Source organism: Coffea eugenioides, chromosome 3 (assembly GCF_003713205.1).
Source record: "Coffea eugenioides isolate CCC68of chromosome 3, Ceug_1.0, whole genome shotgun sequence".
Taxonomy (NCBI): Eukaryota; Viridiplantae; Streptophyta; class Magnoliopsida; order Gentianales; family Rubiaceae; genus Coffea; species Coffea eugenioides.
Window position 1 is genome coordinate 11,698,359 of NC_040037.1, and position 24,586 is coordinate 11,722,944.

The 24,586-nt window shown below is 35.6% G+C and overlaps 2 protein-coding genes across 2 annotated transcripts; both read right to left on the bottom strand.

Annotated features, from left to right (window-relative positions):
• Window positions 1–959: 959 nt before the first annotated feature.
• LOC113766868 (pentatricopeptide repeat-containing protein At4g14050, mitochondrial-like) lies at window positions 960–2,909 on the bottom strand. Its single transcript, XM_027311030.1, has one exon. The coding sequence runs from the start codon at window positions 2,834–2,836 to the stop codon at window positions 1,001–1,003; it is 1,836 nt and encodes a 611-aa protein (XP_027166831.1). The 5' UTR covers window positions 2,837–2,909; the 3' UTR covers window positions 960–1,000.
• A 1,615-nt stretch (window positions 2,910–4,524) lies between these two features.
• LOC113765681 (probable acyl-activating enzyme 16, chloroplastic) lies at window positions 4,525–21,678 on the bottom strand. Its single transcript, XM_027309919.1, has 18 exons — window positions 21,140–21,678; window positions 19,677–19,868; window positions 18,388–18,502; window positions 16,650–16,737; window positions 14,774–14,982; window positions 12,370–12,488; window positions 10,932–11,081; window positions 10,692–10,759; window positions 10,011–10,116; window positions 9,056–9,214; window positions 8,870–8,923; window positions 8,707–8,787; window positions 8,021–8,158; window positions 6,906–7,065; window positions 5,796–5,875; window positions 5,545–5,690; window positions 4,916–4,973; window positions 4,525–4,814 (listed from the first exon to the last, which is right to left on the bottom strand). Exons 1-18 carry the CDS (start codon window positions 21,305–21,307, stop codon window positions 4,722–4,724), a joined length of 2,184 nt encoding a protein of 727 aa, XP_027165720.1. The 5' UTR covers window positions 21,308–21,678; the 3' UTR covers window positions 4,525–4,721.
• Between the last annotated feature and the right edge of the window lie 2,908 nt (window positions 21,679–24,586).

A 24,586-nucleotide genomic window follows, 5' to 3' on the forward strand; every position in this document is an offset into this window, starting at 1 on the left:
TATATTTTCAACCATTTTTTTTTATTTCAAATAATAAAAAGTGTTATAATAATTATTCAAATAATACTTTATCCAATAGTATTACAAACCATACCTGATTGTTTTGAAAGAGGAGTTTCAGGCGTATTTTCTTGACATGATTGCATATGATCAACAAAGCCGAGGAGTGATCTTGTGCAGACCCCAATGTTGGAATACAGTGAAGGTAATAACCACCGTTTCTCTTTACAGAGAAATCTGGATATTCAGCATCACTAATTGTGATGCACATAAAGGAAGCTAAGTGGTAGGTTTTGCAATTTTGCAGAGCTCCTTGAGTATGAGATGCGTTTTTCATTTTTGGATGTATGTTTACACTTTGTTGTTTCCCATCAAATAACCGTACAAGGACCTAGCACTCAATCGGATAGCCAAATGCAGCCATCAACACTGACGTCATAGAGAAATTACACATCACATTGATGCCTATGGCATCTCAGAATTCTGGAGTTTAAATAACCAGTTTCTTGAATCTTGCAAATGTATGTGCTGGAAAAAGGAACATATATCTCTTTCTTGGCTCATAACTATTTTCCTCCATGAACGGCACCTACTGCAACTCATTTACCCCGTTCTCTGTTATCATCTACTGCTGCATTGCTTGATGTTCATGTTAAGCAAGCAATGGGTCTCTTTTTGCAAATTTAGGCAGCTCCTTTAGTAGGGGATACATGTTTAGATTCTGGAGACTCCCGTCAAATCTGTGTACAAGGCCCAAGCACTTAATCAGACAGCCTAAAACAGCCATCAACCCTGACATCCTGGAGAATTTCATATCATGAAGCCTTGATCAAAGTGTTGCATTGCATCTCAGGATTCTGGATTATAAAGTTGGACAGTTTTTTGAATCTTGCGAGAGTATGGAGAAGAATCAAAAAACACTTCTTTCTTGGCTGTGACCATCTTCCTCCTATAATCTGAGCTATTATAACCCTACCACCTTCTCCTCCGTGATCAGTGATCACCAAAAGTCGCAACATGAACACTTCCCGTCTTTGAAATGATGGAACCGGGTGGAGTCCCTAACAACAATTTCCCTATTTGTTATGGAGCAAATAAACTTGAGCACATTATGACAATCTCCACAAACTCTCAGATTTTTTACTATGCGTATTACAGCCCCTGGAACAGAATTTAGCAGCCCATAAGCCACAGCCAATCTCTCACTATGCCAAAAGAGCTGTCTTTCTTTCTCTTGCTGCCCCATATCGTGCAAAACCAAACTAGTATCAGGCACATAACCTCTTCTCCGCATTTCCGCATCCATCTCTTTAAGCAGAGTAGAAATCTCATCTCTCATAGGATGCAATGACTCCCCAGCATAGAAAACAAGGCTTTCCTTTCCCAGGTCAATCCGACTGTAACCAGGCTCCTTTTTTGTGTCCATATGTGTCATTAACTTTCTCACCTTTGACACATTTTCCCAAATACCAGCTCCAGCATAAGCGTTAGACAGCAGTATACAAGTTGAAGGATCTTCTGGTCCTAAGCTCAGTAGACGATCAGCCACCCTAACACCCATTTTGATATTTCCATGCCGCTTACAAGCACATAATAAGGCTGCCCAGGCAGCCTCATCAGGCTGGAAAGGCATTGCTGTAAGGAGATCTTCTGCCTCATCAAGATGCCCTGATCGACTATATAGATCCAATAAGCACGTATAGTGATGCAGAGATGGAAGCAATCCATAATCCTTGACCATTGAGTTGAAAAGTCCACGACCTCTTTCTACCAATCCCACATGACTACAGGCATATATTAGTCCTACAAAAGTCACCTCATTTGGCTTCAGTCCAGCCATAATCATCTCATCATAAAGGACCAATGCTTCACCGGCTCGCCCATGCTGTGCCATACCGACTATAATTGAGGTCCAAGAAACCACATCCCTCTCCCACATGCTGTCAAAAATCTTCTTTGCAATGGACACATCACTGCATTTAGCATACATATCCACAAGCGCATTACTAACAAACATGCTACATTCATAACCAAGGGTCAAAACCAAGCAATGCACTTGCTTTCCAAGCTCCAATGCTGCTAAGCTAGCAGCAGCTCCAGTGATGCTTGACAGAACAAAGGGGTCCGTGATTTCAACCCCTTCTCTTCTCATTTCCACAAAAAGTTCAAATGCATCAACATAATGTCCTTTCTGCACCAATCCAGATATTAATGCCGTCCAAGCATACACATTCTTATCTTCCAAACTTTGAAACATTTGAACAGCTTCAAATTTCCTACCACTCCTAGAATACCCTGATATTACAGCAGTCCAAGAAAACAAATTTTTCGAACAAATTGAATCGAAAACAATACGAGCATTATCAGGAAATCCACATTTCGCATACATATCAACTAAAGACGACTTAACAACATCATCATGTGAATACGGTGATACTACAAATCGGGCATGCACTTGTTCGCCAAGCCTTACATTACTCAAGCTGGCACAAGCCTTGATCAGGGTCGAGAAAACAAAATGGTCAGGCTTTAGGTAATCCAGCCAGGACATCTTGGTAAACAGGCAAAGAGTTCGGTGGGGAAGGTATGCTTGGTTATAAGCGGTTAAAATTGATGCCCAAGAGAACAAGTCTCTGTGAAGCATTTTCTCGAACACCTTCAAGGCATCTTGAACGAGGCCACATTTTCCATATAAATCTATCAGGACATTGGAAAAATGGGGTAAATAACAGTCTAGCCCGGTTTTGAGTATGTGGGCATGGATATTTTGGCCTTCTATAAGAGCTTGGAATTTTATGCATTGTTTCAGTTGGTGAAGGAGTTGAGAGTGGTGCATCAATGGCTGCTAGAACTGTGGATTAAATTCCTCAGACTGTAGGCGGGAAATTCTCCAATCAAAAGGGATTTGAGCATTGTAATTGGTGGTTCTTTTCCGCTCAGGTGGACCGTGAATGTGTGAGGAAATTCGCAAGTCGGCATATGTGAAAGAAAGGCTTTGCCCGAGCGGCCGAGCCACGAGTGTAGGAAGGACTATGGCGTGGTTCTACTGAAAGAAGCATATATCACGCCTTTTGAAGCTATAGTGCGCTGAAATAGACATTATTTTTATTTATATTTTTTTGCTCAATAGTATTCTATATTTATTCCGTGCTTACTCGAATTCATCACTTATCAATTATAAATGAAGTGTATTATCAAATAGAGTACGCTTCGTTGCGAAATAGAGATTTCTCTTAACTTTTCTTGTGCTATTATACTTATTACTAAATAAAATTTAAATTGCATTTTAATTTATTTTCAAAAAAGGGTTTCCCTACATCTATTTAGAATTTCAAAGGTTCCAAAATAATACAGTGTGATGCTTGGATGTTTCTCAAGCCTCTCACAAGAAACCATTCTTTGACACAGCACACTTCGATGGAAGAAAGTATTGGCTACATTATAACCATGATGCCAAAGTATGGTGGTTGCTCTCAAATGGAAATTTGGTGGTTTGAATTGCACTTTTTGAAAAATTATTAAAATTTTAAAATGTGTTATATGTGAGGTAAAATAAGTGACTGAATTTTTATTTTTTTTTCCAAAAGTTAGCAATCCAAACAAGTCGTTCAGGTATTTGAACAAGTAATTCTTTAGTTAGATAAAATTCAGTTTGATATAATAAAAAGTCAGTTCCTTTTGTGATTTTCATTAACTACAAACAACTGTTTCAAATAGTATTAGGGGTGCAAAAGAAAATTCAAAGATTAAAAATAGATGATTTGATCAAAAACGAAGAATGGTATGAACAAACTAAAATATGGAAGCGGTTTGGGCATCCACCTAATCAAGAAAATACCTCTAGGGTAACGATTCTTATTTGTTATCAAGATTCAATTTACAAATTATAATCTTCTTTATTTGGAGGAAAGATAAGATAATGTAGCAAAATTAATAGATTGTAGACACTAGCACACTTTTAAACTTTTTTATTTGATGTTGAATTTCTTTAATGACATTTAAAATAAACTTTTTAAATTTTCTTATGTTTTGACCTTCTATATTTAAATCTTTTTGTGACGCACCCGATTATCAATACGAGATATTTAACTTTTGCTGATTTTTTAGGAAATAGAAAAAGGTGAAAGCAAAGGAATTATTCTTTTTGATATGTTTTGAATTTGTATTGTCTATTGGATTGCTGTGTACATCGTTCCTTAATTTACACGTGTGTTAGTTGCAATGTTATTTTGTCAAATATATTTCGTAGAAGCAATAAAAAAAATTTTTGTAAATAAAAATTAGGATAAATTCGGCTCTGATTATTACCACGGGTCAAAGTTTGCCCTGTGAACCATAAGTCGTTTATAAGGATTCTTGTTGATCGTCTACCAACACAACCCTCCTCACATTGATAATAGGATTCGAACACCCGATCTTTTGTGAAGAAGTGGTCCGTACTTATCAATTGTGTGTTACCACAGAGGCAATAACATATCACATAGATTAAACTTATAGGTTTCCATAACCTTGGAATTAACTGAGTTTTATTTAAGGCTATAGCAGCTGATATTGCAATCCAAAATCATCTGTCTACAGTCTACAGAGTTGTCATTTTGGAAAATCTGGCACTATCATTATAACACGAAATATGACTAGACTTTCACACTCAAAAAACAAATTCAAGTTCTGCGTACAGGTAAATGCAGACCAATGGTTCTTCCAACTCTATGGGTAGGATGTCACTTGTATATATTCTGTATTTGTTCCTGGTATTCAGCTACAACTTTGTCTCGCTTCACTTTCATGGTTGGAGTCATTAGACCAGCATCAATCTGGATTCAGAGAAAATTGTTCAAGAAACCATCACATCAATATCTAATCACCATTAGCATGACAAGAGAATGAAGGTCACTGAGCGGGTATGAGAATATACCGTAAATGGTTCATCAGCAATGATGATTGGTCCAACGTGAAATGGGCATTCGGATGTCCTAACAAGGGTAAAAGAAGTTAAAATCACAGTGCCACTAGTAATTATACCTCACATTTTCCTAATAGAGAAGGACGATTGGAATGCAGAAGATCAGCAAACAATGAACAGAGCCAAAGACTGGCATAAAGCAAGATGTTTGCACTTCTGTTAAATTGCTGATTAAAACTTCCAAAATGTTTATATGCATTGTCAGTCAGTACACAAGTCTCTACATTTACGGAAACTCAGGATGGCTGAAAAGTAGTAGTCATGAAAAAAAGCAGGCAAAGGCCCAGGATAAGTCAATGTGCAGGATGTGCCAAATGAAACAGAAACATGCATCAGAGGAACATTATCAACATGATGGCTTGACATGTCTAAACTATAGACCAGGATAAACCATGATTGAGGTGCAGGACTATGTAAAAATTGAAGAGATCTCCATCTGAGTTGGGTGATACTTCTTGCTAATAGTTATCATGTCCATTTATTGTTGCTTTACAACTAAATTCAGAGATAATAATTTCATATGCTTCCATATGCAGTACAACATGCTCAAATTAATGATAGCACTAGCAATTATGGCATACCAACTCCGTAACTCTTCATATAACAAGCTAGTCATCTTATCCTTGCTGAGTTCAGAAGCATCAGAATCCAAGATAGACAACTTCTTAGCTGCCAAAATAACCTCTTCTTTGTTTGGCACAATAATAGCTCCTAGACGTCGTTGATCCTGTATATCATTGATACCATTCCATGCTTAAGAGGCATAAAACAAGTAGGAAGTACTTAGACAAGCTGGGTAATAGATAATATGGATGAATAACTAAGATGTAACCTGGCCAATGACAACAATTTGTTGAATTAGACTACTTCTCATTGCAGCTTCTTCAATCACTGATGGTTCAACATTTTCACCTATACATCAAAAGTAGTCGATCAGTAATAGATGATGTAAACCACTTACAACAAAACCAGATGCAGAGCTAGCACCCCTTTTCCACCCAATTGATTAATCCTTTGAGATTAATCCATATTTCTCCACCAAAAGATTGAAGCAAGGAGAGGGGTGTACTACAACTATGTGAAATATGGCCAACACAGTTACACAAAATTCCAAGGTAAAAGATTTTTCTTCTTAAATTCTTTACCGACACACATCCATATACACAAATGCACCCACAGCCACTCCCACATGGAGAGAAAAAGAACGCTTATGCACTTTAACTACTTGTAGAACATAAAACTAGAATTTCAGATATACAAAAAAATCAACTAAATAAAGGCATCAGACCACATTATCTTGGTTGGCTTTGCACCCTTTTCCTTTTTCCACCAATATTTAGCTACATACTTTTTGTTGGCTAATACACCCTCAGGTTCTCTTTTAATTACTTTGTGTCCCTTAGTTTTGGTCTGCCTCTACCTTCAGGCTTTTTAATCAATAGTTTTACCATATTATCCAAGAAAGCATCAATCAACTTCTTTGAATATGTCAAAAGCATCCTAATTAACTTTATTTTAGTGTTTGTTGTAAAATTTATGCTGTTCTTCAGTAAAATGCTATCAGCACTTAGCATATCTGATTTTTTTTTTTTTTAAAAAATTTAATACAATCATATCTGCAGTTAAAAAGTTAAAGTTTTCTAATAGGCTTTTTTTTTTTAACTAGCGTTTTAAAACAATCAGCTAAAAATAACTGTCATTCTCCAAGGAATGCCTGGAGTTTTATATGCAGTTCTTTACATCTAAATGAACTTTCAAAAAGAAACTTTTATGTTGACCACAATCACCAGTTGTTGGAACACCAGGTTTCAAGAACTCTTGCAGAATTCTCACATAGCAAAGATGTTCAAGGCTGCTATTTTGCTAAGACACTTTGTTAAAGTCTTGCTTACTTTCCTTCGTCTTATCCTGTTGTTGCATGTTTACACAATAACAAAGTTACCTGTTGAAAGCACTATAGTGTCCTTTGCACGCCCCTCAAGAACTATAACACCTCCAGATTGACGACTTGCCCCCAAAGAATGATGAGGTGCTATCCATCCAATGTCACCAGTATTAAGCCACCCATTCTCATCTATGGCTTGCTTTGTCGCGGTGGAATTCTGGTTAAATTGAAATTAGAGAAACATTGATAATCAACAACAAAACAAGGATACCTTAGTCTGAACTAGTAATTGCTATGTAGCAAATAATGCGGAAAGAAGACTGAAAAGACAGTTAATGCAAATTTCTATTTGGTCAGATAAGAGAGATAAACTTCACATATATCAAGCTTAATTAATGATCTGTGTGCAGTTTCATACAGTCCATCCTTCAATCTATAGCCCCGTCTTTGTTTCCAGTTACCACAACGGCAACAAAATGAAAAGTACATAGAAGGTAAACTCTCAGGGTTATCCATCTCACACACACAGTCTTTAACGAAGCAGAAATTTACCAATACAAATCTTATAGAAGGACAAGATTGATGACTTGAACTCCAGGGTAATCAGCATTAACTGAATGAAACCATTATAAATTGAAAATAGAGATATAATTGGTTTCCACATAAAGAGGACTGGGCAAATTGAAAGATGTAGAAGACACGGCAATTTAAATTGGTTCACTGCCATAATGAACATCAGTTCAGGCGCCTAAGAGCATAAAGTCACATGTTGTTTCCATCAAATAAAACTACAACTGGCTTCTTTCATTTGAATCAATTACATCTTCATGATAGCTACAGACAGAGAAAAAATATGAGCAGAGAATGTCTCCAATTGACTTCACTAGATGCTGAGTATGTAGTTGTATGTACAATAGCATTGTATTCTGTAGAAAAATAACTCATTGGCGTAAATGCAAATATAGTGAGTTTTCTGAAAAAAACTCAGAATCTTACTTTTATTATATATTTGAGGAACACATTCAGCAAACAAAATTCTTAGTATGATAAAATAGAGTAGCTTAGTCACTATAAAAGATGCAAGAAGAGGCAATGGACGTTTCACTTCTAACTAGAAAAAGCTTGAACAATCCATCCGTTTTTGCAAGAAACTGTAGAAGTTAACATTTTACCTTGTAGTAACCCTTCATCACTTGTGGCCCCCTGACTTTGACAATGCCACTCGAACCTGCTGGAAGAATTTCATCTGTTTCAGCATCCACAACCTTAACCTCTGTATGTTGGATAGGACGTCCAATTGAACCAAGAACCTTCAAAGATTAAATCTGTTCTATTATCAAGTAAAGCGCCCTAGGATAAAGTAGATACAGATGGCACCAGAAGTCATGAAGAATATAAATGCTGTGTATGTAACTCGGTCTAAACTTTTTTATTTGTAAGAATTTCACATGATAAGAAAAGGATCATTGAGCTACTTCATGTTGCCAAGGGATACAACTCAAAATTTCTGACTAAAATTGCAAATTGCAGTACTAATGAGCTTTTTGTGACTGAATTACACTTATCAACATGTTTTACAGCATTTGCAGAAGGTGGCAACTACAGTGCAGCAATAAGCTGAAGAATGCCGTGGCCATCAATATGCCACCTTCTATAGTTAAAAAATCATGTAAAAAGTCTGCCAAACATCTCATATTTGGCAACTGTTGTAAAGTAGTATTTAAGAAACTCAAAGCAGCAAAACATCAATATATGTCTATGTTCATCAAATTAACAAATTAATACAAACTTCATGTGCTTATGTGTCTAAATTATAACACAAATCTGGTAATCCATAAGCAGGGGTTACATCTCTTACATTGCAATCAGGATATCGAGCAGCAACGACTGGAGATGACTCTGTTAAGCCAAACCCATTTTGGACTTTGACATCAATTGCCTGCAGGTATTTAAACCAGATTGACAAAAGCCACCACTAAAGTTACCCACATTGGTTAGCAAAGAATGAAAAAGGACACAACCTCGAAAAATTTGTCAATGTGAGAAGGCAAACTACCACCTCCGCTTATGCCAGCCTGAATCATCATCAAATGAAAATATTGGATTACTATTTCCATTATTGCCAGCTTGCCAACTAGTGCAGAAGTTCAAAACATTAAAAGAAAGGCGAAATGTATTTCAACTTGATATCCATTGCCACACACAACCTTTGAAATTCCAATTGCAGCATGGATTTTGCTATAAACAATTTTCCTAGCCAACATATGTAGTGGCAGCAATATTGCAGCAATAATTCTTGCGTATACCCAGTCCAACACAGCAACTATGTAGGATGGTTCTTCTGGAGATCTTGTTAAACATTTTCCCTTCAAGGATAAAAGTTAGGTTTGTTTCAGTAATCATCAAGTATACCTGCATGCAAAAATAATAGGCAGGACGTGTGCAAATGGTTATAATGGAGTTTTTGGATAAAATATGCAATTCTGGATAACAACAGTACAAGACATAATTATAATGCAGCAGGGGGTATATTTAGTAGGATCAAGCTAATGGGTTTCTATGTGGAAGTCATGCAAATCTTAGAAACTTCTCACATGAGTGAACTCCATTCAGAGATTGATACTCAAAGCACATATCTGTTTCACAACAAAGCTAAGAGGCAGTGTCAGGATCGTCCAACAGAGTAATAAGAAATAGCCAATGCATCCTGGTTCCAACGAATAAGCAGTGACACTGAAGATTAAAGCTCAAATTCTGAAAGGATCAGGACATATATTGCAGCAAATTTCTGAAGCTTGTTTCCTTTGACAAAAGACAATCACATGAAGACAAAAAAGAAGAAAGAAAAAGCAAAGAAGAACAAAATACCCCAGGAAATTATAAAAGTACAAGCCTCTAAGACAATAATTCTCACTATCTGCTAAACTGAAGGATGACACCTTCTAGCTTACTTCTAAGGGCATTTGCTACAATTTAATGGGAACTTAGTTAATAGAATATAGGACAAGATGCCAAAAACTTATGGAGATGATGAATTCTCAGAGGCATCTAATCAATGGAAATGAGCTTTGATCTCCTCAAAAGCAAAACCAGAAGCAAAATATAACAAACATAGCCCAACTTCAGAATGTTCTGCTTATATGAGAGATGCTTGAGCTTAACCTCATAAACTCTTTTGGCCTCCATGTATGCCATACTAGTCCTTAAGAACAGAAGTGCAACAAACTTCCGAACTGCAGAGCTCGTAGCAAATTGCTTCTGAATTCCACTGTAAAACAGATACCGATAGTGATAATACAGGAAGAGGCAGATGGTTCAACAGGCAGGAGAATTTAGATAACATGAAACCTATAAGCTTGAGATGTTCAAAAAGTCAATCAGCTATGGAACTATGAATGCACGACAACCAAAGCACCGGCAAATCAACTCCATATAATGGGTTGTCAAAATGAACATTATCAAAACATTTCTATGAAAGGAACCCAAGTTTAGATTCTCAATCTCAAATATTAACTATGGCAAAGCAAAATGAGAGCCATTGTAATGGAATATTGCACAACTAATCCCCAACATATACTACAGAATTTTTTCCCCAAAACCGATGAAAATCTTATGCCTAACAATAAGTAGGCCTCAAATAAAATAAGGCATTTGTCAAAATGAAATAATTAAAACCACCCAAATATTCTCTTTAAGGTAGAAAATTTATCACCTATGCTATTCTTAGATATAGTTTCCATCTTTTTTTTTCTTACTCAAATATCCCGTTTCTGAGTGATTGTCTTCAGTTCTTGAAATTATTTTGCATTATGGAATGTACAAATTACTGGTTGTGTGAATCACCTGTATAGTGTCTCGTAAATTAAAGGCACAGATATTAGATAATGAGGCTGATAGCGCCGCAAGTCATCCTAAAATAGAAATAACTCAATTGGTTAGAAGGCAGACTTACAAAAGGATTGCTTTAATTAATTTGCTCACGCAAAGTCAGGGAAAAATCACAATTATTGTTTTGTAATGCTCCAATCAAGTACATTTCTTGTTATTAAATTATGTATAAGATGAAAAACCAAGAACACGCACCTTCAAGTTTTTAACCGTTGTATATACTTGCTCAATCCCATATGTGAATATGAAATACTCGCAACTGCGTTCATATACATGCCATGGTGGAAGGATGCTTAGAAATCTATCACCAGGTACAGCAGGGACAATATCCCATAAATTTGTAATCTAAACACAGGAGAATTCAGAAACAGAATTAGTACCGCAACTTGAAGACACGAGATTTAAATGACAAAGATATTTTTCATCCCACATCAAGAAGTCCAAACTTGCAGTCAACTCATGTAAGCTATTATCTTATTCAACAATTTTGTCTCCTGGCACTCGTGTTTACATCAAGAAGTCGGGGATTAGCTTTCCACAGGCTTCCTAAAGGTGAAAAAAAGGGGCCAAAGAAGAAGAAGAAGAAGAAGTAGGCTGGTCCATTACAATAATCAGGCCGCAAAAAAATATCTCAATGAATACATAATTATTTGGGTAAAAGCCCGATTCTGTGACTTGGTTCAGTGCATTTCTAGAGTAGATCCATTACACACCACATCAACAAGTCATGTTTTGAAACTTCATCCACAGTAAGTTTGATATATCTCCATTTCTAGCATAGACTATTAGGGCATTGCATCTATCCCTCAGCTTACAATTCAGCAAATTTCTCCTTTGACCTCTTAGAATATATCCTAAGTCGAATTTGAGGTAGTGTAATGTGTAGCTCTTCTTTATTATCTAAGGAATGCAGCTATTTCGACTTTTATCTTTCTGTACTTAATAACTTCTATCTGTTAACATCAAAATATATGCTCTACTGAAGCTTTGAACTTGTAGTCTACCACAGTACTTGGTGGACAAAGGCAGCTCTAGATGGCTCAATATATGAAATATACATGACATGAGGCAATCAGCAATGACAATAAAAACAGCAACTACAACAATAATTAAACTACAGACATTACTTAAAAAGTTTAAAAAAAAAAAGAAAAAAAAGAAATGCAAAAACAACCACAGTAGTCTACCTTACTTAAGACAAAATCTGCACTCAATAAGTTGGGAGGATCCAACAATTTGAAGCAATTACAGAAGTTAGGACACTGAGCAATATAGGAAATCAACTCCATAGTGGAAGATTTAGTCTGATAATAGACCAAAGAAAAGGAATCGCCAGCAATTTTGCGTCAGTTGAAATTAACCTAAGTTAATTTTGCTGTCAATAGTAAGAACAAACAAGGACATGTAGTCTATATCTGCTATCAGACATACACTACTCCGTGTGTTAAGAACTCTCGGCTCAACAGCTGTGCACTAGTCGGTAACTTATATTGACCTTCTCTGGCTTTACATCAATTACAGAAGCTTATATTAATATCAACATATTATATTGGCTTTCTCTCAAATTCCTATAGACTTAGTCAAGATAAAGATTGGCACTAGAAAAAGGCAGTAAAAAGTGCGAAGTTCGGACCTGGTGCAGGATATTCTTATGTGTAAGCATGATTCCTTTTGGATTGCCAGTGGTTCCACTTGTATAGATGAGTGTAGCTACATCGTCAGAGCTGATGGCTTCATATGCATATTGTTGCCCTGACATGAAAAGGCAGTTAAGACTGTTATGCCACATGCCTTGGTTGCCACACTTTTTGAGAACCCAACACTAAAAGGAAAGAGAACTGCAGTTTAAGTTAAAAAAAAATAAGTAAACATATGGCAACTGAACCTCACATAATGAAGAGAAAAGTCGTCATTGAACAGGATAAGCAGGCATTCTAAGAATGATTCACAAATCAGGGGTCATATATTGTTGCAAAAACGTAGTAAAGTGGCAACTATTTGTTCTATTCATTTCATAGAAGAGCAAGCTTTTAGAAAAATATTACCAACAGACAGTCCAACCAAACCACCAGCACATTACGACAAAACATGACTGTTTTACAAGATTTACAACTTACACTGTAAGGACATTGATTATGCAATAGTATTCTCCTAATTCTTGTTACTGTTGACTTAAGAGTTCAATAGTCTCATTGGCATCAAACTCGGGTAAGGATTTTTTGATAACATTTTCAGTTGAAATCTGATAGAAACATCAGCTAAGTTTTAACAACAAAGCATATATACCTCTGTCACTGACTATTAGAGCCAATGTTGTTCCTCTATACTTAAAATGGCTAATATATAATATGGAGTTACAAAATCCCTGTGTTATGTATTAATTCGTCCATCCCATGAGAAGTGTCATGCATTTTTTTTTGACCAGTCCCAGAATTTTTCTCACATACCATATCTGGTAAATCACTGTCAGCATTTTCCAACTACTAGCCTCTCATATTTCCCATGTATTTCTCACAATTATGGCCCCATAGCAATTTGGATGAAATCTCCAAAGATGCCCTCTTTGCCCTTGCAATACAAGCAGGCTAGTTTTTTGCCAGATGTGTTCCCACACGTAAGTTTGCTTGAGGTCTTTAAGGAATCAGTTGGTTCCACATCTTGTTTGAACATGTCAGGCAATTCAAAAAATGGTTGGTCTCGCAAAGGGTTAATTTGGAAGTGTAAAACCATCTAATCAACATCTTTACATTGTCACTAATAAGTTCGAATGTCGGGATGCAACAGAAGCTCCGGAAAAGAGGGACTAACAAGCATGACCAATGCCACATCCAGTTGCATGTGAGTGTTACAAATCACATTCTCTAACAGAACTCTTGAGCATAGTGTCTTATGGTCAATTAGTACTAATTTTCCATTATAATCAACTATAGTGAAAATGAATGGTTGAAATATTACAATCCCCATTGAAATGCATCCTTGAAAAATTAAAGGAAAAAATGAGTCCCTTAAATGCTTGGTAACTCCTTCATTGTAAATATATGTCAAAACCACAATAATAATCACATCGAAAAATTAGATTCAAAGATATAAAAATCACAATCACAAAAGATCTTTATAGTATAACTGAGATATAGAGATGTTAGCCATACTGTGTGTTAACTATCATCATAAAATTAGACCAGCAATGAAATGCTTAGTGAACTCTAAGCTTCGACGCTTAAAGTAAGAGAAACAGAATATTGCCTATCTACAAATTGGATTTTTTTTTTTTTGCCGCAACAATAACATTCCTATAATCTGATCTATCCTATTCTATAGGGCGGGGAAGCTTAAAGAGGCTGTATAAGGAGCTAGCAGGTATAACAATGCGACTAAACCAAAGGGGTGCTCTGGCACCTCCTTTGGATTTTTTTCACTGCAAGTGGGATTCGAACTCCCGACCTACAGCCCCAAGAGGGACTTAATCCCTTTTTGGTGGCCACTGAGCCAAAGCTTGGTGGTTACAAATTGGATAAAGTAAGCAAAACTTACTAAAAATGGGAGGGAAATGATGAAACTTCTAATTTCCAGATTGAAATCACTTTTAATTTGTAGATGCAAACATCCAATGGATCAAATACAAAGTTACCTTGTGACATAAAGCTACTGGATGAGATTCACCATAAAGGAAGAAATACACACTTAGTGTTACCACTAATATACTATTCTATTTTTGATTATATGATTCAAACTTGAGAACTCCGAGGTCCAAATAGAGAAACCCCACTAAAGCGCTAAGGTTTCTATAGTTGGTGTACAATTCATATCTATCAATCTATACATGCACACTGGTTAAGGACCTATGGAAAATTAAATCCTATTATTCTTGGTTACAAAAGTTCTTTGATTGATTGAATGATGCATTGGGGCCCATTACAAGTAGGAAGATAAAGTGACAACAACATGTTCATATATGTGCTACACATTATTAGTGAGAATGAATATGGAAATAATTGTTGTCAAATTAGTATTCATTTTGCCAATATCGATGAACTTACTAGCATCTTGGGAGCTAAGCAAAGCCCTACGACTCTCATGGCCCAAATCAATGATCTCTTGGTAACAATAAACTGGCAATCCCTCTACTTCACTTGACAAGCTTGATTTGTCTCCCCAAAGGAGAATCACAAATTGTAAGGTGGCCTGGGAACTGAAAGCATCCGCAATTCTATTGTACATTTCAGGATTATCAACCACAAGCGCAACACTGTAGTAATTGTAACAAGCAAATAAGTATTTATAGTTTGAGGAGGATGATAAATGTGAAACAATAAAATATGATGATCACAAATAGGTTTACGACAAACAAGGCATGCCAAGCAGCAATCATACAGAGAGAATTTAGCTTGCTTACTCCAAAAAGAGCAAAGAAACAGCAGCCTACAAACTACTGAACTCCAAGCACAAGATTTCTCAAAATTTTAATATCAAAAGTTGACTTCAGGCTATCTTAATACACACTGACATTTGTTGCCCTTCCTCTTCGAAGTTGTAGTTGAACATGCAATTCTTAAACATTTTTACTTTTCCTCCTGTTTTAGCAAATTTTTCCTTCCAAGCTAACATATTATACTTAAGCAGATAAAATCAGATCCTAAACTTATTCCCTTAATAGCTAACACTATTATTCGCATGACCAGTATACAAACAGACAGAATGAAATATATAAGCAGTTCGTAAACCTTAAACTTAACAGCAATAATCCCCCTTTTCCTGCAAACACATATCGTCACCATTTCAGGTTTCAGCTCTTAGTTGACATAAACAGTAAGAAGCATTTGATGTCTGAGTCCATGCACACCTTTCCTTGAATATCTATAACAAAGACATATGCCATGGATTTCTGTCAACCCTCTTTTGTGTCAAGGGAAAACAAAAACTTCGTCTTTTTGGATATCAACTCAATACTATTCAGGTCAAAAGCTAAGAGGAAACTGATTCCTATCAAGTTAAATTTCCGCCCACCCTAACTGCGCCACCCAGAAACAAAAAATTAACAATCCAAATACTTCCAATAAAGCCAAAAACACCAAAATTGAAAAGATCTTGAAAAGTTCTGGTATATGTTTTAAGAGCATTACATAACTTATCTTAAAAAATTACTTTTTCTCATAGGAGTGATCCTCAGTCTAGCTGCATATGCAAATTAACTAAACTTAAAATAATGGTTGAAAACCCAAGCAAAAATCTCGCTTTGGGCTTAGAAGGCCTCCCGCGCATGCCTGATAGCTTTCCTCATGTACTAATTTCAAGTGCAATTCAGTATCAACATGCAACATTCCCTGTTTCATATGTGACTTCACATTGAAGAGGATTAGTTTGCATATGTATATTCTGAAATCTCATCTTATAGTCAATACATATCCTTGGCAGAGCAACCTAAAGGGTACTCAACAAGTTGGCATCAAACAAGGAGTTCCATTTCACACTACAATAGTCCGCTGCATCAAGTAAGAAAATTGCATTTCCTAAGAATGCTGCAGGATTCTAAGTCACTTTCTAATGAAATCATGTGTCATATCTGGCTCCCATGTCTTGGAAACACTCCATGGCATTTAGATAATTTTATATTATCCACAATATATTGCCTGATGATGAAGGGGAACTTGATGTATTCTTACTTTAAGCATCTTAAGGGGAAACAAAAAACAATTAATGAAACAGAAGATAACATCCTGATGGTACTTCAAAGGGGTTGTTCTTAAAGATTTAACATGATATAACCATGCCATTATCCAAAGTTACCAACTAAACAAACTTCCAACGTGCTTTTGACTTCAATAAATTTGATAAATGAGCAAGATATCAATTTTAGTGCATAGAGTAATAAAACAAGGAGATTTATATAGATAAACAAATGAACTTTCCCCTAACCTGTCAGAATGGCTGTATATCTGGAAAAGTTCATCAACTGAAGATCTTGAACCTCTCACCACATTGACTGCTCCAGTAGCCATAATACCTAGAGGCAACTTGAATCATGACAGTATGAGTAATCAGATAACTGATATTATAGGTTCCACCATGGGCAACTTTCACATAACTTACTACCTACAGATCAAGAAATTAATGAGACTGCAAGAGCTATTCTGAAAGACAATGCTACTTTTGAAAGAATTACTCACTCATCAAGTATCCTTCAGTATACAATCTAATTCTCCAAAAGTTTGCCATAAAAAGATGCTTATATGCATAACAATGGTCAAGGTTGTTAAAGAACCAGAAGGTTGATGCAGAATTGTCAATTGAATTTGGGCCTTCTTGTTTTCTCCATTTTAAAGCTTCTTAGACAAATAGCAATTCTCAAGAGTTGTTTAAAAGTCTAGTTTCATCCTTATTTTTCCAAAGACAAAAAACAGTTATGAAGCAGCCCCTTCACAGGAGTTATCAGAAACAGGCCTCCTTTTCAGTTTGAAGTAAGCAGCTTTGGAATTATCTTATTTGAAGTAACAAGTACCAGATTCTGTGTACAGCAATAAAAGAGAAGGGGGGTATCTACTAAAAAATGAAAGGAAGGGGGGGAGGGAGGTTATCTACTTAAAAGAGGGGGGTTATCTACTCAAAAAAAATGGTTTTAATAGTGGTCCACAAGTATAGGAAGCTGACTTCAGTTATCTAAATTTCTTCTGCCCTTCACCAAAATCCATCTAACTCCCACTATGCTCCCTCAACCTTTGGATCATGCTCCTGAACATCACAGTGCTAGGAGACTTTAACGTCCAAGCACCACCAGCAGTGACTTTGCCATGCTGTTTGCATCCCTAAATTCCAACATACTTTCTTTTTACAGCACACTTGTAGCGCCAAAATGGTTGTCAGATTTCCCAACGATATTCATATTCTTGTTTCTCTTATCATGTTAAAGAGCTTGGAAAGTTCACTGAGGCAGAAGGATGGAGCCATAAAAACCCCCGCCTTCCGGAGGCAATATTTGAGTAAATAACCCAAAAAAGGACAGGTTTTGCAGATATATTTTAGGAGACAGTTCATGCCCAGGATTCTCCCAATTGAATTTTGTGAGTTGAGATCAAAACTTACAGAAACTATAAAGTGGTAGGTCCAATGGATGACAGTACGTACCATAGCCATATACAGCTTAGCGGTACACTTTCTAGTTTAGTGTCTACAATTAGTGTTTTAATGCCTACGTTCTCTCATGCCATTTCTACTGGCAAATGCTGAGGCTCCAGATCCCAGAAGGAAACTCCTTTCCTTGGGGAACATGGACTGACAGACCACTCAATTATTGACATTTCATTAACTTTACTAGTAACCCTCAACTGTATTTGATAGATAACTAAGTGCTAGTCCTTCTGTTCACTTTCGGAATTCCTTAAGTGAAAACTTTCCTCAGCTACATGTGGAGTTGAATTGGCTGCCCAAAAGGACAAGGAAACTGCTGTCACTATGTTCTGAGATGTATAGTTTGGAAAAGACAAACACGTGTTTGTAAGAGAAAGACAAGACAGAGTCATAATTAATTCTTCTTCATAGTTCAGTATGGAATGCACATACCGCCTCATTGTCAAACCTTTACGTTGACACTAAATATAATCTAAAACATAAGCAGTCACCTTCCAGGCACTTTAGCTAGAAATTAGTTGCTCAATACCTTGATCTGCAACAAGCCAACGGCATGAATTATCAGCAAAGAGTGCCATCTTTTCACCTGGCTTCACTCCAATGACTCTAAGGCCTTCAGAGAAGTTTAAGATTTCCTGCTCCAGCTGCAATTTCGACAAATTTGAACTGTATCAAGCTGAAGTCATCCAGAGCCATAGAAAGTCAACTCTCCTACAGTGGACTTGCAAAATACGCACATTCAACAACTGGTTAACTTCATTAGTTTGTTATATGTTATAAGAAAACAACTCTGTTCTTTTTTTCCTCTCTGTATACATAAATAATACTCTTGTTCTACTTCTTTGGAAAAAAAAAACTTTAAGTGTGCACCATAATTATTATAGTATTAAAATTGAAATGAAATCTCATGTTCCATAGCACATTTTTTTAAAATTACTCATCTTTCCCTCACTTTCCCCCTACAATTTCTTTTACTTCTCCTTTTCTCTCTCTTCTTTCTCCCTTTTTTGTCCTCTGTCTATACCTGCAAAAATTTGATGCTGCAGCAGAGAATCATGCACATAAACCAGTCTTGACCACAACACCAACAAGGAATCCTCTATATTCTACTCATTAAGGAATGGCAACAGCCACACAAGTCCAAGTGCCTCACTTTCAGGCCAAGTCTAAGCGAAATTCATATTGGAACTTGTTCAGGTCACACAACAGATTAAGCCAAAGCTCCAGTTTCGCATTCAAGGAGCTCTTTAAATAAAAACGGTCTTGTGGCTTAAATACGAGTCACCAGCAATCCAATTTTTAAAATTCAAATAAAACTCTTGAGGCTTTTATGCATATCTTGTCAAAACTTGTGGATCTAGACTTCTCCAAGTGATTTATTGCTAATTATATGTTCAGAGTATGTATTGCGCTAGTATTTTTGGACTCAGATAACACTGACAGAGAGAGAGAGAGAGATGCAGGTGCTTTGGATCTTCTGATTCAGGAATTGCAGTGTAGTTAAAGGGTAATTTTTTAATGGAGAAGAATTGATGCCTTGGTAGAAAGTAAGTGTAAAGCACATTATGCATCTTTGTCTTATTTAGTGTAGCCACAATAGGAAGATCACTGGTTAGCTTAAACAGTCATTTACATGCCAGGTTCTTTTAGACACTTATTTCAAGCTAATTTATTCCCAATACTGCAAGAACTTAATCCACAATTGCTCTAAATAACCATGTACTTTTCAGTTAAGCACAAAGGTCAAAAGACCTTAGTATAATCATAGATGTGAAAAAGCATAAAAATGTCGAACAGTGAGATGTAAGAATGATAGACCTGTTTATAAGTCATATTTGTAGGAGGGTCATGATAGGAGTCCACTAATGCTATACGATCACCAAATTTTTCTGCTGAGGTCCGCCAAATGTCAGGAACAGCTTTCCACTCAGTAGATGACACCACACCATTCCCACAAAGCAGCACACTTTCAAGAAAAGGCGAACACTTTCTGATATGCATTTCTGTAGTCTGTAAGTAAACACAAAGGAATAAGAATATTACAAAGTAATAAACTCATTATGAAGATTGCAACATCGATCTGAGAGAGAAGACAATACAAAGAAATTCTGACTGATATCTCTCATTGCATCCACGAGAAAATCCAAAATACAAATCAGGTCAATTCCTTTCAAGCTTCCACAAGTTGAAATTGAAACTAGAACTGGGGTCCAAGTAATACTAAAATTATACAATTCATAGAGTACAAAGACATTGGGTAACAGACAACACACAAAACAGAGAAAGAAAAGAGAAAATGGAAAACACTTAGAACATGGAAGATATCGAATATTGCTTGTACCATTGTTCCAGTTCTGCACTTTCTTTGTTGCTGATGCTAGATTTCTCCCTAGGATACATACAAATTTTCTTGTACATACAACCTCAATACCAAGATGTATACAATCACCTAGATATCCCAAATGAATAAGAATGCTTGGAAGACATTCTGTCCAAAGAGAGGTTGGTAGAGAATTCTAAAGCCAGAGCACAACGTAACAGACATTTTGAGTACATAAAGCCAGAAACCAGAATCTCCCCAAAAAGTGTTTATTGTACTGCTGCTCTTAAACTGACGTTAGGCGTGCTATGATTAATGATCAACTGATGAAATCCCAAATTAATTCATTGATTAAACTCATATACTCAGCACATCATCAACATTAAAGCACTTAGAGCTTATCTTTGATCATCAGAGTGTCATCAACCTAAACACATCACCTCCAAACAAATGAGATGGGCAAAGTCTAAAACAGTTGCTGGAAGTTCAACGTGGTACCCCGTACCGATGCCAATCATATATTGAGGCTAAGCTACTGCAGTTCAATAACTTCAGGGTAATTATACGCATTAGAGTAGTCAAATGAAAGGCAGTCTAAAACTACCAATCCCCACTGAATAACGCCATTTTACATGGAAATACAATATCATACACAAGGAATACAAGAATTACCCAGCCTCGATGAAAAGCACCAAAAACACTACAATTTACTCAAAAGGGCAGTTAAAAATCATACTGAATTCATCAGATAACAACTAAAGTTTCAAGGTTTAAGCAATCATACACAAATCACAACCCAAAAATGAGAGAACAATCTTAAATTGAATTCAAACAATAAAAGCATTATCAAAATCATCTAAGAAAAGAGATCAAAATTCAGGATTCATTGGATGGATAAGCCAAAAAAAAAAAGCATAATTAGAACAAAATTTCGAAAGGGTTGCTCTGCCCAAGAAAATACCGTAGACTCGCAGTAAACTCGCAGCATCCGTTTCCTAAAATCCCTGAAAGAGCAACATCTTCTACTTAGCACCTTAGAATTGACAAATCTATGGTTTCCTAGCAAACACTGCACTGCATATCTTCCATCACAAGAGCCCGAAACAAAATTTGACGTCAAGTTCATCATAAAAATCTGTTCTTGATGATTGATTCAAGAAAGAAGATCAATATGCTAGTCAATGTATTAACAAGCAAACGAGGACTACAGGGAAGGGAACGATCAAGAAAGAGAGCGATAAATGCAAGAAAGATGGAGAAATTTTGGTGGGTTTTGCGAGAAATGAGAATGGGATTAATCTTTAATGGAGCATTGTAGAATCCGGAAGAAGAGTGATTCAGTGATGATGTCCAATAACTGTGGGACTTTGGACAGGAAAGTGGACTTCACATACTGCTGAGTTTGCAGAAAACTATAAAATAAATGGGCAGAACGAATGGAGATAAGTTTGGAAATTGATTTTCTTGTTCGGCCAAATGGGGACATTTTGGTTTCTTATATGATTCACTTTCCAACAAATAGTTAAGAAATCGCGAATAAGGGTGTCTTATATGATTCACGAGTGATGACAAGTCTGAAAAAATTGGTGTGGATTAGGTGACAGTTCAATCCGTTCAATTATGTAGTGACAGGCAACAGCCAACTCCAGCAAGAAATCAAATAAGGTTCAATTAATGTGGTTGGTTTTGGATAGGCTAAACTAACCTTAACCCCCTTGTACTTTTGCATAATATCATATAACCTCTTTAAAGTTTTAAAATATCTATATAATCCCGTGTAATTTTATATAAAGTGAAAATTTAGCATAAATAGTTTCCCTAACGTCATTAATTGAAATGCTAGTATTTTCCTTATCCAAGTACTAAACTAAATAAGTCTCTCACATAATATTATAGGGGTTGTATGGATCGATGCAAAGCCTTAATTCGGATTATGTATATATTTATGTAAAATTATAATGGAGTCGAGTAGATAGGATTATGTAGATATTTATATTATGTAGATAATATAGTAGTGTTTTTTTTTTTTGTCGAAACGATAGGATTGCAAAATTGTAGTGGGGTTAAGTATATTTTTTTAATTTTAGTACATGTACTTTTGGAGCATGTCATGGTCAACTACAGTAACTGGAGATGTTTTTTGTCCATTTTTCATCTCATATAAAATCACAGAAGATTTATGTCGATATTTTTGAACATTTAAAGGGATCATATGGTATTATGCAAAAGTACAAGAAGGTTATGAATAATTTATTAGTAGTAAGTATTTAGATGAAAAAAATTTTGTCGATCCCAAAAAACTACTAGGCATGTCTAATAATTGGTTCTAAATCAATGAAAGAATTTCACATGAACATACAAGGGTCTCACGTGATTTAATTTAGGATCTCACTTAGCATGTGAATCAGAAAGTGAGGTCTTTATATATCTACGTGGAGCTTTTTTATTGGTTCTGGACTAAGTACTGGGCATGTCCGATAATTACTCTGAACCAATATAAAACTCCTGTTTAGATTTAGCGGCAAAGAGCCTCAAGCTCGAATTGATACATTTTCTAATCACATTTTTTTTCTTCTGTACTAAAAAAATTGTGGTAGTTTCTTTTGTATAGATGTGGTGGCGACTTTATTTAGATATTGCTTAGATGTATGTATTAATGAATGCTATGTGAGTGAAGAAAAAAAAAAGATGTGATTAGAATTTTGGAGAAGTTTGGAAAAGTTCCACCATCTGAATGGAGTTTGATAGAGATACCAAAAAACTAACCATTCAAACAAATAGTGCATTAACTTTTTTAACCCCCCTTAGTAGAAACGCAACCAAATTTATTTCCGTATCGAATCAAGTAGGAGGACATATATTTCCACCTGGTGGCTCACATAATTTCCTCTCTTAATAACCAAGAAAGATGATGCAGAAGGGGTTTTGCCTGAAAAAATGTCCTCCGATCCAGTTCCAATTTCAAGAATGTGAGATTTATCCAAAAGAAACAAGGATTTAACGAGTGCCAAATTAATTAAGATGTAGTTCACATGTTAATTATTTAATTTTCTTGGATAGAAAAAAGTTATATCGTGTTGTGTATATAAATGTAAATACAGCTGAAAACATGAATATATGCATTAAAATAGTATCTTGTGCGTAAATTAGTGTATCAACTTGTTAGAAAATTTGAAGAAGGAAAACGAAAAAGAAAGCAAAATGGCCCAGAATGATCTAATGTGACCCATCTAGAAACTGAAAATGGAGATGATGAACAAAAACAACAATTTCTTCAATTCACCAATTGTAAGAATTCTTCTCCATTTTCTCCCTCCCTAATGTTGTATCTGCAGTAATAGAAAGTTCAGCTATCTTTCCATATAGCAAGTAGTTGGTCAGGGATGTGAGACAGAATAATGTATAATGAACATGAATAGAAACTGTGGTGGAACTGGGAAAGAAAATATATTTGTTGAATAACTATATCTATATCAAACAGTAGCTAATTCCAATTAACTGGCTAAACTAAGGAAATATATATGTCCAATTTAAGTGAAATTTTCGGATTGAGTGTCCCCTTAAATATTGGGTGCGTTGCTTATTTTGAGATGGGCTTTTTTATCATGTAAAGCTAATGTAGGTGTATATAAATTATAGCCATCCCTTAATTTTTTTGATTTTTTCATTAATTATAAATGTTGATTAACATCAAACGGCAATGGTAAGAACAAATATGACAGCTTAGTCTGATATTGTATTCAAATTGTTCACTGCATTGCTCATGGTATTACACCTATTGACTGATTTTATTAAATGTGCACGAGAAATTTATGATAAATGATTATGTTTTAAGGTTGGATATATTTGGAGATGGCTTAAATTAGAAAGGCATTGCCTCAACCTAGGGAAAACTATAAAAAAAAAAAAAAAGATATTCTGTTAGAATTGGAAAAGGTAGTTACTACCAATGTTCATTTATCTTTATCCAAACCCTCTACCAAGTGTAACGGATCTTCTGTCTCATTTCTTGTGCCACCCTCAGTCCCACTTTTTATTATATAATTATTTCTTTTTCAAAAATATTATATTTTAGTTTTTTTTATTTTCATAAAATCCAATAAATATTAACTGAGTAATACACAAAATTTAACAAACTCAAAAAATCAAAATGCATCAAAAATGAGATTTTTCATGAATTTTCTATTGTATTTTTAATTTACTATTATATATTGTTTTTTAATACTATTGTATTTATTTTTTACTTAGTTAATAGTTATTGTATCTTAAAGAAATAAAAAATTAAAATATGATATTTATAAAGAATAAATGGTAATATAATAAAAAAATGAACAGAGAACGGTACAGAAAGTGAGGTAGAAGATTTATTGCGCCTACCAAGCCCAAAAGATGGAAATGAACACACGGG

Bases quoted from the DNA above. Each gene is read 5' to 3' on its own strand.
- LOC113766868 (XM_027311030.1), bottom strand. From the start codon at position 2,836: ATGCACCACTCTCAACTCCTTCACCAACTGAAACAATGCATAAAATTC.
- LOC113765681 (XM_027309919.1), bottom strand. From the start codon at position 21,307: ATGATGAACTTGACGTCAAATTTTGTTTCGGGCTCTTGTGATGGAAGA. The intron at 18,503-19,676 runs GTCTATCATTCT...TCGAAATTGCAG, and splicing joins CAAATATGACTTATAAACAG to CTGGAGCAGGAAATCTTAAA. The intron at 5,876-6,905 runs GTAACTTTGTTA...TTTGATGTATAG, and splicing joins CACTATAGTGCTTTCAACAG to GTGAAAATGTTGAACCATCA.